This window comes from Lepidochelys kempii, chromosome 1, assembly GCF_965140285.1.
Source record: "Lepidochelys kempii isolate rLepKem1 chromosome 1, rLepKem1.hap1, whole genome shotgun sequence".
Lineage (NCBI taxonomy): Eukaryota > Metazoa > Chordata > Testudines > Cheloniidae > Lepidochelys > Lepidochelys kempii.
Genome location: NC_136380.1, coordinates 329,500,765 through 329,520,934, shown reverse-complemented (window position 1 = coordinate 329,520,934; position 20,170 = coordinate 329,500,765). Strand labels below are relative to the sequence as shown.

The window sequence follows — 20,170 nt, the reverse complement described above, 5'->3', positions numbered from 1 at the left end:
TATTCAACTATCATTCTGTACTTGCTGAGCGGGTAGCTGAAGTGTTCCTTGGTGTTGCCAAGATGGCAGGTGTACAGCTTCATGAGCCATGGGAGCAAGGGGTAGGCCGGGTCTCCCATGATCACTATTGGCATTTCAACATTCCCAATGGTTGAGAAAGAAAGTCCCTGCTTGCAGCTTTCTGAACAGTCCTGTAATCCAAAAGATGCACACATCATGCACTTTCCCTAACAAGCCCACACTGACGTTGGTAAAGTGCCCCCGGTATCCATTAGAGCCTGTCATTACTATAGGAAAAATAGTCCTTTCTGTTGATGTAGTCTGTGACAAGGTGGTCTGATGCTAAAATAGGGATATGCATGACATCTATTGCCTGACCACAGTTTGGGAAGCCCACTGCTGCAAAACCATCCATTATGTTCTGCATGTTGCCTTGACTCGCAGTCCTGCATAGCAGGAGGCGATTAATAGCCTTGCACACTTGCACGGTAACAGTCCCTCCGGTAGATTTCCTGGCTCCAAATTGCTTCTGGTCAATCAGGAATCAATCTGGCATTGCAAGTTTCCACAGTACAAATCACCACTTGCTTCTCAACTGTCAGTGCAGCTCTCATTTTGGTGTCCCTGCATTGGACAGCTGAGACGAGTTTGGCACACAGGTCCAGAAACGTGGCTTTATGCATCCAAAAGTCCTGCAGTCACTGCTCATCATCCCAAAGCTGCATGACAGTGTGATCCCACCAGCTAGTGCTTGTTTCTCAAGCCCAGAATCGGCATTCCACCATCTCCAGCTGCTCTGTAAACACCATCATCAATAACCTTGAATTGTTCTTATGTCCCAAAACAATCTAGCCTCCAAAGAATTGTCATGTTCCCCACGACTCCTCTTGCAGCTCTGCAATACAGATGCCCCCCGGCTTACGCAATTGTTCCATTCCAGAAAGCCTTGTGTAACTCGAATTTTGCCTAAGTCGGAAACGTATATCCATACGTTACGCAAAAATTTCCGCAACTCGAAAATCCTATTTCTGGCTTATGGAACTTTTTCCGTAAGTGCGAATTTGTGTAAGTTGGGTCATGCGTAACCCAGCGAGCGTCTGTACTGCAGAATCAGGCACCCCATGCTGGCAATGCTCATGACAAGCTGCAGAACTGTGCAAGCTCCATGCTTCTGTCGGAGGGTGGACAGCAAGGAGGGACATGCACAGGTTTGTGGGGATTTTGAAAAGATGCACAAAATATTATGGAACGCAGATTAAATTATGGGATGGAGAACACTGCATTATGGGAAGTTGACCCCATGCTTCCAGTCACCCCTGCACAATTCATTTCAGCCTCATGAGGCACTGCAAAAGCTTCCCAAAACACTCTGCACTGGATGGTGCAGAGTTGCATAAGAGACTTATCAATGGTGCACTGGAATGTGCATCGATACAAGCACTCCTGTGAGATGCATACCACCAACACAAGAAGCATAGCACGCATAAGCACAAGCAATGAAATAATTTTGTAGTGTAGACATGCCTTAAGTTCCAAGCAGCTTTCACAGGTAAAGGGTATGCACAGGTGTCATTTAAGGGGAGTTGGGCTGCAGACATTTTATTCAACATGATGAAAGACGACAACATAAGAACCCAGAATGACTTAAAAATAGAGTTTGCATGGTTAGCGCTTATTTCTTTAAAAAAAAAATCATTTTACGTGTAAATAGAGCAAATTTGACATGTGAACCATTCAGACACAACATATATGGAACCTAAACGTGTCATTTTTAATGGAGTCACTTTCTAGAACGGAACCACACTTTATGTTATACTAACATGAAATGTTACATTTTCAGGTTTAAAATAAATGAATTTTTATACCCTGCCATCTTGATCATGCCATATAAATCAGACTGTTAGGTTTGCCTCCTTAATGGCTATATAGGCAGACAAAGCACAAAGAAGAAATTCTGCTACCCATTTTCTTCCCTCTACCTTTGCTCTGCTATTCTCTAGGTGAAACCTTCCAATGATTTAGAGAAATGTTAGCCTGTCCTACCTACCACTAAGGACAAAGACATCCATTTCCCTCCAAAGCTTTCCCTCAGATAAGTGTTTGCATGCCATTTCAACCAAGACATAATGATCAAACTAATAAAAAATGGACACCAGTTTTTGACTCTGTGGTCTTGTTTCCCATCACAGATGGTGAATTTCTCTATAGCTATTTCCCCCCCACTCCCTCCCAAAAAAGTGTGTTTGGAGAGGGAGGGGAGACAAGATCTGGATACCACAAAGATCAGATAGATAAGATACCGGCCAGAAGACAAGGAAAATACTATGCTACAAAGGGAGAGTCAGGGGATTAGACAAAGCATTACTAAATAATTTTCGCAGAAATGGCTAACCAGTTATTCAATATTTTTATCCTCATTCAATATGGAGCCCTGGCCTTATTTATCACATACCATTCAAACTCTGTATAAAATAAAAAAAAATATTCATTTCCTCCTCAGCATTTCTAGAGTGCTTTTGGGTCAGTACAGGTGTCCTGTGTGTCCCTCGTGCCCGACTCCAGCTGAAGACAGAAAGGGTACAGTTGCTCCAACCCCCTCAGTTCCTTCAAACTAGAATCCTGGCAATGTCAACAGCGTTCTTTCTTCATAGTCTTGGAGAACATAAAAATTGTTTATTCCTATCAATATAGAAAGAGTAGCCTGTGCACATCTAGAATGAGAAGTCTGTCTTCATCTTAATGGTTTTGAGGCATTTGAAAAAAATATTGGTAGATGAATCATTTGATTCAGGAGCAAATTCAATACCACTGTAAACCAGGAATTTGATGTGAGATCTTGAAGAAACTATTAATAAAGTTTACATATGAAGGTCCTATCAACAGATCCTGTAACTCTCCCACTCTTCAAGTAGATGTCATTACCACAAAGGACAGTCTTTGCAGCCAAATAAGAAAAAAAGCAGGCGGCTAGTGGTTCAAACAATGGCCCCATGAACATTGTCAACACCAAGTCCCAGGGTCTGATGGATTAATAAATAGGAGGATAACCTCCCACTACTCCCTTCATGAACCTACCAACCAAGTGAGACAAGGAACCATGAATGGGAGGGTGGATTGTTGAAGATGGCTGCCAAATGAACTTTTAGTGAGCTCACTCAGAGGCCCAATTCCTTCAAATGAAGGAGGTATTCCAAGATATGATTAATTTGCATTTCAAACGGGGACAAATGGTGCCTAGGAGACCAAACAGAAAATCTCTTCCTTTTCACAAGGTAAATTGTCCTGGTGGAACCCTTTCTGCTTTCAGCTCTCTCTGCTGGGTCCCCAATCTTGGACAATTGTGGGTACAGATATGTAGATATCTATATCTATATCTACACCCATAATCATCCATGACTGGGGAGGATGATTCAGGGTAACGAACCCCCTGCTGCTGTTCGCCTCTGGCACTGGGTGCCGGCAACGTACCTTTTTGTAACTGTTGCTATTCATATCTCAAAAAACTGGTAGGTAACTGTTTTTTCTTCTTCGAGTGCTTGTTCATGTCGATTCCATTCTAGGTGACTCACAAGCAGTATCCTTGAAGGTGAGCTTGGAGTTCACAGCATTGCGGCTTGTAACTCTGCTCTAGCCAGCATTATCCCAGAGGAGAACGTGTGGACGGACGACCAGGTGGCCACCCTACAGATGTCTTGGATACGCACTTGGGCTAGGAAACCCTACCGAGGAGGCTTGCATCCTGGTTGAATGGGCAGTTACAATCACTGGATGTGGCACCTCTGCCTGATTATGGCAGCAGTGAATGCAGGCAGTGATCCAAAAAGCAATTCCAACCTGTTGGCCACTGTGACAAACAACTGCGCTGATTTGTGGAATGGCTTGGTCCTTTCAATGTAGAAGGCTAGCACCACCCTCCTGGCATCTAGGGAATTCCATCTACACTCCTCCTCCAACTTATGTGGCTTTGGAAAAAAAAAAAAAAACAGGCAAGTAAATGTCCTGGCCTGTATGAAACTGTGAGACCACCTTGGGCAGGAAAGGTGGGTGTGGCCACAGGTGGACCCTGTCTTTGTAGAAGACTGTGAAGGGAGGTTCCAAGGTAAGCGCCCTAATCTTAGCGACCCGGTGGACGGATGTTATCACAACTCGGAATGTGACCTTCCAGGACAGGAGAAAGAGAGGAAAAAGCCAGTGACTCAAAGGGAGATCCCATGAGCCATGACAGCACAAGATTCAGGGTCCCTTATGTGCAGGCAGAGGCATTCGAGGCCCTTGAGGAACCTGGCAGTCATATCCTAGGCAAAAACTGATCTACCCTCAATCAGTGGATGGAAAGCCGAAATAGCGGCCAAATGGACCGTGACAGATTAAAGGGACAGGCCTTGGAGCTTGAGATGCAGAAGGTAGCCCAGGATCAATTGAAGCGAAGCCCGCTCAGACCAAATACCTTTATCCGAGGTCCAACAAGCGAACAGCTTCAATTTGGCCAGGTAGGTCGTTCTGGTGGAGAGCTTTCTGCTGCCGAACAGGACCTGCTGAACAGTGGCAAGCACTCCTGCTCCTCCGCATTTAACCATGCGGCAGCCAAGCCGTCAGGTGCAACGTTACCAAGGTCTGATGCAGAAGACTTCCGTGGTTCTGGGACAGCAGGTCTAGCCTCAGTGGCAGCTGTAACAGAGCAGCCACCGAGAGGTCCAGCAGCAGGCTGAACCAGTGCTGGAGCGGCCAAGCTGGCGCTGAGAATCACCTTCACTCTGTCTTGCTTGATTTTCATGAGAACTCTGTGAATCAGCGGCACTGGAGGGAAGGCATAACAGAGCCCCCGACCACAGGAGCACAAAAGCATCCAACAGGGAGCCTCAATCCCCCCAAATCGAGCAGCAAACGTGGCGTTTGGAACTGACCACTTCCCGGAGGCGAGAACCACTCATGGCGAGACAAGAAGGTCCTGCTGAGGCGATCTGCCCAAGTGTTCCTGACCCCGAGGAGGTATGCGGCTACAAGATGGATACCGTGTTGTACACAATAGTTCCATAGCCTGAGGGCTTCCTGGCAAAGGACAGATTATCTGGCTCCGCCCTGCTTGTTGATATAGAACACAGCCGCTGTATTGTCCATCAGGACATGGATCACCCTGCTTTTTAATGAGGCAGGAAGGCTTGGCAGGCCAGGTGAACCACTCTGAGCTCCCTAACGTTGATGTGTAGTGAGTGATCATAACTGAAACAACAACCTGGTGTGCCAAGATCATCAAGGCGGGCTCCTTACCCCAGATCTGAGGCATCATAGATGAGGGTCACCGGCAGGGATGGAGCCACAAAGGGACCTGCCTCCAACACAGATGCAGGACTCTGCCACCAGGTGAATGACGACAGTATGTGGTCTGGGACCCTGACCACGTGGCCCATGCTATGTCTGTTGGGGACGTAGACCGATGCCAGCCACACCTGTAGAGGCCTGAGGCGGAGCCACATGTGCCAGACCACTTAAATGCAGGCTGCCATGTGACCCAACAAGTGCAGGCATGTGTGAGCAGTGGTAATAGGGTGACTTACATGCACAAGATGAGGTCCGCCATGGCTTGGAACTGAGCCTCAAGGACCGCAGCAATGAACTCTATGCGTTGTACCAGGATTAAGGTCGACTTTTTCTCGTTTATTAACAGCCCCAGGTCGCGACAAGAGGAACAAGCCAGATCAAGATACTGTCGCACCTGATCCCGGGACTGACCCTTTATTAGCCAGTCATCAAGGTACGGGTAAATCTGACCACCCTGGCATCTCAGGTAAGCAGCCACTGGGGTTATGCACTTCGAGAACACTCTTGGGGCTGACAGGAGACCGAAAGGCAATGCCGTGATTGGAAATGGCGCTGGCCCAGCATAAAATGAAGGAAGTGCCTGTGCCTTGGGAAAATGGAAACACGTGTCCTTCAGGTCGAGGGCAGCATACCAGTCTCCCAGATCTAGGGAGGGGATGATGGAGGCCAGGGAGACCATGCACAACTTCAACTTTTTGTGAGACTCGTTGAGATGGCGCAGGTCCAAAATGGGTCTGAAGTCCCCTTTTGCTTTCGGGATTAGGAAATAGCGGGATTAGAACCCCTTTCCTTTCACGTCTCGAGGGACCTCCTCCACCGCCCCCAGGCGCAGGAGATTCTCAACCTTTTGGACGAGGAGTTGCTCATAAGAAGGGTCCCTGAAGAGGGTCCGGGAAGTGGGGTGGAAGTGAGGGTCAGCCATGAACTGCAGGGTGTAACCTGAGGATATTACTTTGAGCATCCAACCATCTGAGGTCAACCACGACCAGGCCAACTGAAAGGGGTGGAGGCAGTGGAGGGGGAAAAAGAAAAAAATAAAAGAGTGGGAGGATGGATCCTGGGAGGTGACTGGGGCATCGTCCTCGAGCACACCCTCAAAATGACTGCTTCTGGCCTCCTTGGTTCCTGGAAAGGTCAGGCTGAGTAGCTGAATGGGAAGATGATGGGCGTCGCCACTTAGACCCTTTCTCCTGTAGGTGCCCAGCCAGGGAGTCCCCCCAGGAGCTAGGACTGTGGAGTCAGAGGAGATGGAGAGTGGAATGGCTTCCTGGCCTGCTGAGGAGTATGGAGGCCCAAGGAGTGGAGAGTGGCACGGGAGTCTCAAGTCCGTGAGCTCGGAGAAGAGCCCTGCACCCTCAAACAGGAGGTCCTGTATAGTGGACTGCATCTTCTGGGATAACCCAGAGGACTGCAACCAGGAGCTGCACCTCATGGCCACTGCGGAGGTGACCACCCTGGCTGCCGAGTCAGTAGCATCCCAGGTCATTTGAAGGGCCTCCCTTGCCACTGCTGTGTCTTCGTACACGAAAGCATCCTGGGCTCGGTCCTGCAGGAGGGCCTCCTTGAATTTGTTAAGGGAGTCCCACAGGTTAAAATTCTACCTGCCTAACAGGGCCTGGTGGTTATACACCCAAAATTGCAGGCTTGCTGTTGAATAAATCTTTCTGCCAAATAAATCCAGTCTCTTGGTGTCTTTATTTTTCGGCATGCCACTGACTAGACCCTGCCTGTGCCTTTCATTAAACAGCAGACACAATCAGTGGTGCTGCTGGAGGGAGTGCATACAGATATTCGAACCCTTTCGCAGGGACATACTACTACTTTTCCACCTTCTGAGAAGCAGGCAGAATTGAAGAGGAGGTCTGCCACAGCGATTTGGCAATCTTAAGGACCCTCGGGTGGATGGGCAGTGCGACGTGGGCTGGGGTGGAAGAGGGAATAATGTTAAAGGAGGACATTGGACTCCTCTGTGACCTCCTCAAATTTTTAAGTTCAAGTTGGTAGCCACCCTTTTAAGGAGGTCCTAATACTCCTTGAAGTCATCAGGGGAAGCTGCCCATTTGGGAGGGACCCATCATTGCTTCGTCTAGAAAAGATGACGAGTACCACCAGGGAGGGGTGGGTTCCCCTTCCGTCTCCAGGGACGGCTCCTTAGGTGCTGGAGTCTGATGCCCTGCCCCCATGTTGGATTTGGTACCATTTCCAACTCCAGTGCCGGCAGTGGTTTGTCCAAGGCAGCCAGGGAGAACTGGTGGTAATATGGGACCAGCATAATGGGCATGACCCAAAGGTTCCAGTATGACCATTAACTGGGCCACTGTCCCTGCTTCCATGCCATCACTGCAGGTGCCAAGCCGGCTTCGTGGGTCGGCGGTGAATCACCCCTCCTTGGCGAGGGGCTAAATTCCTAGTCCATGTCCAACCATTGCCCTTCCAGTGACCAGGGCAGAGTTCTCAAGGCTTGAGTCTGCCAACAGACCCGGGTGATGATCGGTGCCTGCCCGATGAGCAGTACAGGGGGGATGGAGACTGGTGCTGCAACAGGGAGCGATCCCGCCCCAGTGGGGACCGACGTCTGGGAGACCGACTGGGCGAGGGTGACCTGTGCTATGGCAATCTTTGACAGGAAGCTCACCAGTAGTAGTGGTACAGGGACTGGTGCCTCTACTCTGGTGTCCCATTTCTTGTAGGGGGAGAGCGCAGGGGACCTGGGCCTTCTGACCAGAGATGTGGTGCCGGAATCCTAGGCCCCAGAGAGGAGGATCTATGCCTGCGGTCTGGGGATGAAGGGTGCTCCACTGCCCTATGGGGCAGTCCCATGATCAGCCTGCCCTTAGGAGTTGGGGCCTTAGCCAAGTCTGGCACCTGGTGCCGTGTCTGTGGTGCCTATCTGACAGCTTTCTTTTTAGCCACTGGGGCCACTTCGGGCAACCAGGGCCTGAGGAGAAGCCAGGGTCCCCTGCCACTCCCAGGAGTTGAGGCAGATCCCTGGCCAGGCTGGCAGGGGTTCAACCTCAGTGGTACCCCCATGATACCTTGAGGCGCGCACATGTCCTGACATAGGTCCTTTGCCCAAGGCCCCTTTATCTTCCAGTGCCAGGGGGCTCTTCTTCTTTTGCCACTTTTTCAGTGCAGGCGAGGGGGCACAGTGCCAGGCAAAGCCTGGTGCTGGCGGTGCACTACGCACCGATGCCAAGGTGCTCGGTGTGGGATCTGAGCAGGAGGGCTCCAATGCAGGAAGAAGCTTAGGCTCCATGAAGAGGGCCCTCAAGCAACCATCCCTCTCCTTTTGGGTTCTGGGGCGAAAGTTCTTACAGATTCTGCACTTACCCTTTCTATGAGATTCCCCTAAACAACTGTCATGGGGGTCACTAATAGGCATCAGCATGCATGACAAGCATGGTTTGAAGCCGGGAGAGTGGGGTATGCCCCACCCACGGGCGAAATCCCAGCTGGTACTCTAACTACCAACTTTGACCCCTCTCTAGGTCCTCACATTCAGGCTTTATCTAAATCTTGCTGATATTTTTTCTGCATAACATCTCTAACACAGAGACTTTCCTATCCATCCACACAGTTCAAACCCTCATCTAGGTTCATCACCTCACAACTTGATTACTTCAACGTCCTTTTCTCTGACCCTGACAAATGCAGTCTTGCCCCACTCGCATCCATTCAGAATGCTGCTAAAAAGATCATTTTCGGAGACTGTCACTTTGCCCATGCCACTCTTCTCTTTGAACCCCGCCAATGTCTCTTCACTTCTCTATTAAAAACAATGTAGCATGTATTCACTTTCAAAGCCCTTCACAGTCAATCCTCACTCTACATATCATCTCATTAGTTATCAAGCTGTCAATTCTCTCATCCAATTGGCCAACAAAGCCACCCTCCACTGCCCACTTGTCAAATTTTCGAACAAATATCTTCATGCTTTCTCCCATCCTGTCCTGCACCCTTGGAGTATACTCTCTGTAAATATACGTAAAGCTACCTCATTTATCCACCTTTAGATCCCTCTTCAATGGTTAGGCTGCTAGTGTGCAGAGACTACTGGTTTCAGAGTAGCAGCCATGTTAGTCTGTATCCGTAAAAAGGAGTACTTGTGGCGCCAGACTCGGCTAAGGCCCCAACTCCTAATGGCAATTTGTTAGTCTCTAAGGTGCCACAAGTGCTCCTTTTCTTTTTAGAGACTACTGGCTATCACTGAACAAATATTGTCTCATTGTTTACTTGGGACTCTTCCCCTCTGTCCATCCATCTGTTGTCTCATAATACTCAGATTATGGTCCCTATCCCGGGGTCTTATCTTTCTGTTCTATGCTTGTATGACACCTAGCACAATGGGGTCCTGGTCCGTGACGTGGGCTCCTAAGAGCTACCGTAATACAGTGCCTTTCCCAAGCTGAGGAAGGCAAAGATCTTGACCTTTGCAATCTACCCAGAGAAGCCTCTCACTGCTCTGGAGTCAGAAGAATAGGAGTATTCTTTAGGTAGAGGCGATTCAGTGCTGGTCGGGGCGCCAGGCAATCTAGAAAGTCTATGCAGCACCATGAGAGTTGAGGGTACTGAGGCCAGTATCAATGCCGGCATTGGGATGAACACTGATGACAGCACTAAAGGAAATCTTGAGAACGCAGGTTGTTGCAGGAAGGAGGAGTTCCACACTGATAGGCAGAGCAGATTCCTAGCTGCCAAATAAGCCTGTGTAATCCCATTAAATGTTGCAAATATATTTTAATTAATATTTTTAATAGCACAAAGTTAGAACTTGTTATATTGAAAATGACAAAATGCAACAGCTCAAATATTAGAGAAATAAAATACTTGGCAACATTAACCTTGAAACTAACATTAGTGGATGCCCAGCCATGACACCACAGTTAGCCTGGCCAAGTTTCTAGAAAAGTGACAAGGTCATTTTGGGTGTTTCAGTTTGGGGGGCTTGTTATGAGACACGTTAAAGGAGCCAGATTTTCTAAAGCTTGAACGCTTATCACTTTCTGAAAATCAGACCATTTTAGGGTATTTCAGGTTGATCACACAAAAATTGAGGCATATAAAATTACTTATTTTTTAAAATCTTGGTCCTTGTTCCTTTCAGAATCTATCTGCAAGATGTTACAATGTAAGTTTACTCTTTAGAAACTTCAAAGCAGGTATGTTTTGTGTTATTTTTTCAGTTAGAATATTATCTCTATTTCAGTCAATTTGAATAAAATATGCACTTAGTAGGTAAAACATCCCAAAAGAATGCACATATCAAGTTTATGTGGGATTTTAGCCCAATATATTAAAAACTGACTAGTGATGATAGATGCCCAAACTGAAATGGAGCCAAATTTTCAAAAAGCACTCATGCTAGGCCTCAGAAAATCAGGACCCTTTAAGATGTCTCAAGTTGGTACCCAAAAATCAAAGCATCCAAAACTACTAGTTATTTTAGAAAGCCTTGGCCTTAAATTCTTTTCATATAGTTTTATCTTTAGAAATAAAATGCAACAGAAAAGAAAAGAGAATGTGAACTGAATTAAGCAATTAAGCAAGAATGCAAATGCACACTAAAGAACTTAGTTGCACATTTTCAGTTAACATTTACTGTAAACTAGAACTTAGTTTTAACATGGACACCTGAGAAATAATTGATCAATAATGAACATTTTCCAGCTATGGAGATATTTTATTTTCCTACATAAATTACTGAATTTGTATGTTTACGCAAGTTCTTTTATAACAGCAATACAACAATGCAGGAGGGTAGGTCTGAAGTTGTGTAAAGCCCCAGCTACATATTGTAATAAAGGCATGTTACATGAAGCGTAACTATACTAAACTCTCACAATATAAATGTGAGAGTGAAAAGCATTATTTTAATCACTCATGTATAATTGCTTAATTATTGTAAAATAGGACTGCCCAAACAAGAGCTATCCCTGATACGCATGCAGCATGTTTTCAAAAGAACATGATGCATATGAAACAGTTTATTTCAATTTCTAAATTTATATGATCGTTATACTACTGCAGAGGTAATTGTTGGTTTTCATTGAAATGACACTTCAATTAATAAGTACTGTGCCCAATGTCTGGATTTGAGATTATAGGTAGTTATTGTGTTGAATGCTTCTGAAGTCCCACCACTCCACCCACCCTTTTAATTTGAACACTCACCAGTCTGCATTAGACAATGTCTGTATAAGACACAGGTCTTCTGATGAATCAGAAGACCCAACAACCAGACATCCTCCCCACTGTAACCCAGAAGGACAAACTTGAAAGAAGACATTTGTATACAAGTTATTATTTTGCTACCTTTCTGAGGTCAACTAGTGATACCAACTGTAGAGCTCTGGTTGAAAGAGGGTTTTTAGAGCCATATATCTGTAATATATGGTCACCCTATACGTGTTGCCAAATCAAGAAAAGTTCCCACGTGAAAGGTGCTATAAAGCAGTGGTTCTAAACTATAGGTACGTGTACTTTCATAGATATTTAGGTCAGAAGAGACCATTATGATCATCTAGTCTGACCTCCTGCACAACGCAGGCCACAGAATTTCACTCACCACTCCTGCGAAAAACTGAGCTATTGAAGTCCTCAAATCGTGGTTTAAAGACTTCAAGGAGCAGAGAATCCTCCAGCAAGTGACCCGTGCCCCATGCTACAGAGGAAGGCGAAAAACCTCCAGGGCCTCTTCCAATCTGCCCTGGAGGAAAATTCTTTCCCGACCCCAAATGTGGCTATCAGCTAAACCCTTAGCATATGGGCAAGATTCATCAGCCAGATACTACAGAAAATTCTTTCCTGGGTAACTCAGATCCCACCCCATCGGGCCTATTTATCATGAATATTTATTACCAAAACCATGTTATCCCATCATACCATCTCCTCCATAAACTTATCGAGTTTAATCTTAAAGCCAGATAGATCTTTTGCCCCCACTGCTTCCCTTGGAAGGCTATTCCAAAACTTCACTCCTCTGATGGTTAGAAACCTTCGTCTAATTTCAAGTCTAAACTTCCTGGTGGCCAGTTTATATCCATTTGTTCTTGTGTCCACACTGGTACTGAGCTTAAATAATTTCTCTCCCTCTCCGGTATTTATCCCTCTGATATATTTATAGAGAGCAATCATATCTCCCCTCAACCTTCTTTTAGTTAGGCTGAACAAGCCAAGCTCCTTGAGTCTCCTTTCATAAGACAAGTTTTCCATTCCTCGGATCATCCTAGTAGCCCTTCTCTGTACCTGTTCCAGTTTGAATTCATCCTTCTTAAACATGGGAGACCAGAACTGCACACAGTATTCCAGGTGAGGTCTCACCAGTGCCTTGTATAACGGTACTAAAACCTCCTTATCCCTACTGGAAATACCTCTCCTGATGCATCCCAAGACCACATTAGCTTTTTTCACGGCCATATCACACTGGCGGTTCATAGTCATCCTATGATCAACCAATACTCCAAGGTCCTTCTCCTCTTCAGTTACTTCTAATTGATGCGTCCCTATTTTATAACTAAAATTCTTGTTATTAATCCCTAAATGCATGACCTTACACTTCTCACTATTAAATTTCATCCTATTACTATACTCCAGTTTACCTAGGTCATCCAGATCCTCCTGTAGGATATCCCTGTCCTTCTCTAAATTGGCAATACCTCCCAGCTTTGTATCATCCGCAAACTTTATTAGCACACTCCCACTTTTTGTGCCGAGGTCAGTAATAAAAAAAGAAGATTAAATCATAGAAGGTTAGGGTTGGAAGGGACCTCAGGAGGTCATCTAATCCAACCCCCTGCTCAAAGCAGGGCCAATCCCCAATTTTTGCCCCAGATCCCTAAATGGCCCCCTCACGGATTGAACTCACAACCCTGGGTTTAGCAGGTCAATGCTCAAGCCACTGAGCTATCCCTCCCCCCACTGGTTCCAAAACCTATCCTTGAGGAACTCCACCGGTAACCTCGCTCCAGCCTGACAGTTCACCTTCCAGTAGGACCCATTGTAGTCTCCCCTTTAACCAATTCCTTATCCACCTTTCAATTTTCCTATTGATCCCCATCTTATCCAATTTAACTAATAATTCCCCATGTGGCACGGTATCAAACGCCTTACTGAAATCTAGGTAAATTAGATCCACTGTGTTTCCTTTGTCTAAAAAAATCTGTTACTTTCTCAAAGAAGGAGATCAGGTTGGTTTGGCACGATCTACCTTTTGTAAAACCATGTTGTATTTTGTCCCATTGACTTCAATGTCCTTAACTACCCTCTCCTTCAAAATTTTTTCCAAGACCTTGCATACTACAGATGTCAAACTAACAGGCTTATAGTTACCCAGATCACCTTTTTTCCCTTTCTTAAAAATAGGAACTATGTTAGAAATTCTCCAATCATACGGTACAACCCTTGAGTTTACAGGGGGTATGCAGAGGTCTTCCGGGGGTACATCAACTCACTTAGATATTTGCCTAGTTTTACAACAGGCTATTTAAAAACACTAGCGGAGTCAGTACAAACTAAAATTTCATACAGTGATTTGTTTATACTGCTCTATATACTATACCCTGAAATACAAAGTACAATATTTATATTTCAATTGATTTATTTTATAATTATATGGTAAAAATAGGAAAGTAATCAATTTTTCAGTAATAGTGTGCTGTGACACTTCTGTATTTTCATGTCTGATTTTGAAAGCAAGTAGTTTTTAAGTGAGGTGAAACTTGGGGGTACACAAGATAAATTAGACTCCTGTATGGGGTAAAGTAGTCTGGAAAGGTTGAGAGCCAATGCTATAAAGTATTTCATTCTTACTCTCAATGGCTAAACCATTTAGTTCATAATTTAAAAACACCTATATGATGCAACAATTTAACTGAAGCATTGCTATCTTAGTATACAGTAATGTGCCACCTAAAATATATTTATATATTCAAACATTCTTCTCATTAAACAGATATAAAGATAGGAACATTTCAGTAGAAAGCAATTATTGTGCAGAATGAAAGGGGAAAAACAAACAAACAAAAAAAAGCCATCTATAGTGAAGTCAGGGTCACAATTACACAGTCCAGGTCAGTCTCAGATGTGTTAATGCAGCTGAATTTCCACTTAATAAAACATGCCTGAAGCGCATCAAAATCCCCTATTCATTTTCATCCTATGCATTTTACTGTCCAAACACTAAAACCCAGTGAAATCTTAAGCAATTTATATGTTATCAGAATTATTTGTGCTAAAATCAGCAACAGCTTTTAGCCCAGGCAATAGTAGCATATTTACCAGATGCAGAACTTGAGGAAAAAAAAAGTTGGTATAATAAATTAATTTGCAAGGAAAAATTAGAACTGCTTCATTTCTATAATCATGTAACATAATTATGCATAAATTCCATAAAATCATAATCTATTAAAAAAGACTCCTACCAACTGTTATTTTTGCATAACAAGTTGGCAGCAGCAAACACTGATGACATTCTGTTAGTCACCCCAAAACGCAGAATTACAGTTAAGCATAGCAGCTTATGCATAGTAACACAAAACCACCAACCCGAAGTACTTACCAGTCCAATAAACTGTACAAAACAATGACACCATCAAAAAGAAGGATATAAGGTGGTACAGAGTAACTAACTGAAAGTAAAAAACAGCTCAAACAACTGACATTAGAATTCATACAAAGAAAATTGAAAGTTCTTGCCATGAACTGTGGATTGCTAGCGTTTTTTTCAGTAATTAGGAAATAATATACGATAAACATACAAACTACTTATTGTTATACACTGGAATTCAGAACATTATGAACATTACTTTTTCATTGCAATAAGAATTTTAGGAGTGTAAATCACCATAGTTATGTAATTTGAAATTTAAGATTAAGTTAGCCATAACTTACACTATGAACAGAAAGAATTATTAAAATGTTACCTTGATTTCTCTTTGTTCAACAGATTTTTCCCATATTTGTTGATCATATGCCCCAATCTAAAAAGAGAACAAAAATATCTGAATTAAATTACATTTAATGAAACATTATGCAACAAAAAAAAAAATCTGTTTTCACAGAGGTAAGGTACAGCATGAACACACAAAACAATAGACCATCGTTTCCTTGGGCTTGCACCTTATGCTGTTGCACAATCCCATAGAGGGCAGACCCGCCCCCCAGACCTTCCTCATTCCTTCTTGAGGGACTCCAATATACAGGGAAAGGAGAGTGGGTCATGCAATGGGCATGTGCAACATCTCAAAGAATCACAGATACAGACCAGGTTAGTAACCATTTTTTCCTTCAAGAGATTGCATGTCCATTCCACTTTAGGTGACTCTCAAGCAATTCAATCCAGAGGTGATTTTGGAGACTAACTGAACAATGAATGAAGGATTACTCATCCAAATTTAGCATCATCTCTGGAATATTGAGATATAGCACAATGAGTTGTAAAAAGTTATGTACCAATGACCAAGTTTATTCCTGGGGCAATTCTGTGCCAAAAATTAAAAATTCTGTGCACAATATTTTAAAATTCTGCAAATTTTATTTCTCAAAATAAAACTACATAATCACACCAGTTTCAATTATTTAGGTATTTATTTCAAAACACCTGTCAGCCACTATGTCTAAATATTGTGATAGACCCAGACCAGTTGGGTACAGCAGAGTAGTAGAAGGCAGATATACTGGCCACTGGATAAACAGTTTTCTGTTCCCTGACTGACCAGAGCAGGGGCTACTACAGGCTAGGGTGGACACATGACTCCAATTAGCCTGCAACAAGTCAGGTGAGGCTGTTAAGCTAATGAGAACACCTGATTCTAATTAAGGCCCCTCTGATACTATAAAAGGGCTCACTCTAGTCAGGCCAAGGAGAGCAAGTGCGGCTGAAGGACTGAGTAATGAAGACACCCTCAAGCCACTGGAAAGGGAGCCCTAAGGTAAGGGTGAAGGCGGCGTTAAGAGAGAGAAGTGGGGGAGCTGTGGGGAAGTGACCCAGGAAAATGTAGCAACTCTGGCAGTGAAAGGTCAGCTGCCAACAGCTGCTGCCATTAGGGTCCCTGGGCCAGAACCCAGAGTAGAGGGAGGGCCCGGGATTCCCCCAACCTGCCACTACAGAAACACCTCCTGGGATGGGAACACAGGCCCCGTCAGGACAGGAGACTAAAAACTGTTCTGGAATAAGCCCATAGGGACAACAGAGACTGGGAGTTCTCTCACCAGCCTCCCTGCTGGCTTATGATGAAAAGGGCTCAATAGACTGTACCCTGGCTCTAGAGAAAGAAGGTCTACATGGTGGGTCGCAGTGAGCCTCTGAGGCTAGCATAAACCACGTGAAAGCATGGGACCCATGGGGGCAAGGTCGGAGCTCTGCCACACTATACACACACAAATTCCCACAGGAGTAGAGAGTTAAAGAAACCCCTATGACAACCCAATTCTTGTTTCTCTGCCCCTTTCCCTTCCCCTCCACTCAAGTCAGGGGGCCATACACCCACAACCCCTCCCGACCAGAGTCCAGCCACGGGGCTCCCTTTGCCCTGATACCTGCATTCCCTCTCCCTTCAGAGCCCAGGCACGGCCCCCTTCAGTCTAGACAGCTGCCCTCCTACCCCTCAGAGCCCAGGGATATCCAGAGGGAGAAACAGCCTGATGCTGGGTCCCAGGCTTGCATGGAGTTTCCTGCGCGCTGCCCTCTCCTTCCCTCAGAGCGTGCGGGGAACAGCAGCTTCCTCCTTCTCCCCAACAGTGTCTTCTATGTGTGAGTTGGGTTTTGCCAGGTCCAGTAGCCCCTAGTGAGGGCCAGAAGCACTGCAGCCCATTTCTGGGGGAGAAAGGAAATTCTGCATGCACTTTCATTTCTGCAAAATTCTGCATTGAGTAGTGGTGCAGAATTCTCCCAGGAGTACAAGTTGCAGCTTTATAAATGTCTGGTATAAATACCTAAGCCCAAAAAAAGCTATAGAAACTGTCTGAGGTCTTGTAGAGACTACTACGCTACTATGCTGCTTGGAAGGGGCAAATGACTGGCAATGTCATAGCACAAACATATGCGGATTAAATCCTCTGTCAAGACTGGAAGGCCTTTAAGCCAGTCTGCAAAAGTCACAAACAGCTGTGGTGAAGATCTAAAAGATCTGGTTCTGTCCAAGTAGAAAGCCAACATCCATTTATCATTCAAGGTGTGCAGTCTCTCCTCAGCCTTATGAGAGTGGGACTTAGGAAAGAAAGTTGACAAGTATATGGCTTGATGAAGGTGGAATTCTGGTGCTACTTTAATTCTGGAGCAGCAAACAGAGGACAGGTGAACAGAGGGAATTTGCCTGGGAACTGTCTGGGAGGAGCTACAGTGAGTGCTGCACTGAGGGGGCTGTGTTGTGAGCAGTTGAAGTGAATATACAAGTGTCTGTCTCCTGTGACTATTCGTTTGACTGGAGCTGGTTGCCAGGACTGTATGACCATGTGGTTATTTGTTTGAAAAGTGTGAATTGGGAGTACTTTGTTCTAGGTGGACCTTGAGTGGTTGACTGGAGTGAAGACTTTGAGCCGGGCCAACTGCTTCAAGACAGCAGCCTTATAAAAAAACAGCCAGTTCTGAAGCAAGTGAGCGGCGAACAGAGGACAGGCAAACAGAGGGAGTTTGCCCTGGGGGGGGGGGGGAGAGAGATTTCCCACACAGAGGGTTTTTTTTTTTTTTGCTTATCAGGCTTCTGTGAGCAGTAAATACATCATCTGCAGAGGCTCTTAAAAAGGAAGATATCACTGACAGTGAGCCATCAGATATTGTGACCTGCACAGGATGTGCCATGTTTGTCTTTCTCTCAGGAGGATAGAAGCGAATTCGTCTGTATGAAGTTCAAGCTGGTCTCCATATTGGAAGACAAGGTTAAAGGACTAGAGACCCAACTATTAACCCAGCACTGCATCAAAGAAAATGAAGACTTTCTGGACAGAAGTCAGCGTTTGGTACTGCAGGCACAGCATGCTGAAGAATCAGAGTGTGCGATGCAGAACGGGGAAGAAAATTGGTAGCATGTGACCTCCAGAAGAAAACCAATGTATCCCCAATGCAGACAGGGATAAGAAACAGTTTTCAGGTTCTCTGCACAGGTACTAGGGCAGAGAATGGTTTGGAAGAGTCATCTGAGGGAAGGGATCAGAAGGAGACCCCAGTGAACGGAAGGTATGTGATGCATTGTCCTAAAGATGGGGGTTCCATGACCACCACTCCCAAGGGGAGGAGATGGGTGGTGGTCGGGGACTCCCTCCTAAGGGGGATGGAGTCATCCATCTGCTGTCCAGACTGGGAGACTCAGAGCGTGCTGCTTGGCTGGAGCTAGAATTCAGGATGTGACCAAGTGCTTGCCGAGACTGATCAAACCCTCGTACCACTACCCCTTCCTACTTCATGTGGGCACCCATTAGATTGCCAAGAATGACCTCGAGCGGGTCACTGCAGCCTACGTAGCTCTGGGAAGAAGGATAAAGGAGTTTGAGGTGCAAGTTGTGTTCTCATCCATCCTTCCTGTTGAAGGAAAAGGACCATCAAATTGTGGAGGTAAATGTGTGGTTGCGCAGGTGGTGTCAGAGAGAGGGCTTTGGATTCTTCAACCATGGGATGTTGTTCCAGGAAGGATTGCTAGGAAGAGATGAGATCCACCTAACTAAAAGAGGGAAAAGCATCTTTGCAGGCAGGCTTACTAACCTAGTGAGAAGGGCATTAAACTAAGTTCACCAGGGGTTGGTGACCTAAGCCCAGAGGTAAGTGGGGAAGTGGGATACCAGGAGGAAACAGAGGAGGGTGCAATGGGGAGGCCTCCTGGTCCATACTGAGAAAGTATGGCAATCAGCTAGTTATTTTAAGTGCCTGTACAGGAACGCAAGAAGCCTGGGAAACAAGCAGAAAGAATTGGAAGTCCTGGCACAGTCAAGGAACTATGATGTGACTGGAACAACAGAGACTTGGTGGGCTAACTCACATGACTGGGTACAAACTGTTCAGGAAGGACAAGCAAGGGAGAAAAGGTAGAATAGTTGCTCTCTTACATACAGTGCAGTATGACTGCTCAGAGCTCCAGTATGAAACTGGAGAAAAGCCTGTTGAGAGTCTTTGGGTTAAGTTTAGAGGTGAGAACAACCAGGGTGATGTCGTGGTGGGCATCTGCTACAGACCACCAGACCAGGAGGATGAGGTAGATGAGGCTTTCTTCAGACAACTAACAGAAGTTTCCAGATCACAGGCCCCGGTTCTCATGGAGGACTTCAATCACCTTGACATCTGCTGGGAGAGCGATACAGCAGTGTACAGACAATCCAGGAAGTTTTTGGAGAGTGTTGGAGACAATTTCCTGGTGCAAGCGCTGGAGGAATTAACAAGGAAGAACTGGTAGGGGAAGGAGAAGTAGGTGGCAACCTGGGCAGCAGTGACCATGAGATGGTCGAGTTCAGGATCCTGACAAAAGGAAGAAGAGAGCAGCAGAATACGGACCCTGGACTTCAGAAAAGCAGACTTGACTCCCTCAGGGAACTGATGGGCAGGATCCCCTGAGAGGCTATATGAGGTGGAAAGGAGTCCAGGAGGAGAGGTGGCTGTATTTTAAAGAAGCCTTAAAGGGCGCAGGAACAGGCCATCCCGATGTGTAGAAAGAATAGTAAACATGGCAGGCAACCAGCTCGGCTTAACAGAGAAATCTTCGGTGAGCTTAAACACAAAAAGGAAGCTAACAAGAAGTGGAAACTTGGACAGATGACTACGGAGAAGTATAAAAATATTGCTCGAGCATGCAGGGGTGTAATCAGGAAGGCCAAAGCATAACTGAAGTTGCAGCTAGCAAGATATGCGAAGGGTAAAAAGAAGGGTTTC

The 20,170-nt window shown here is 45.5% G+C and overlaps 1 protein-coding gene across 10 annotated transcripts in view; it reads right to left on the bottom strand.

Annotated features, from left to right (window-relative positions):
• The window catches only part of PHTF2 (putative homeodomain transcription factor 2), a 187,670-nt gene that overhangs the window by 102,662 nt on the left and 64,838 nt on the right, over positions 1 to 20,170 (bottom strand). For all 10 annotated transcript variants that reach the window (XR_012156838.2, XM_073328594.2, XM_073328591.2 and 7 more), the window contains exon 3: positions 15,240 to 15,296. Coding sequence is in view for 9 of the 10 variants with exons in the window: in XM_073328594.2 (XP_073184695.1) it covers positions 15,240 to 15,296 (57 nt within the window). In the remaining variant the exon portion in view is untranslated. The remainder of the gene's footprint in view (positions 1 to 15,239; positions 15,297 to 20,170) is intronic.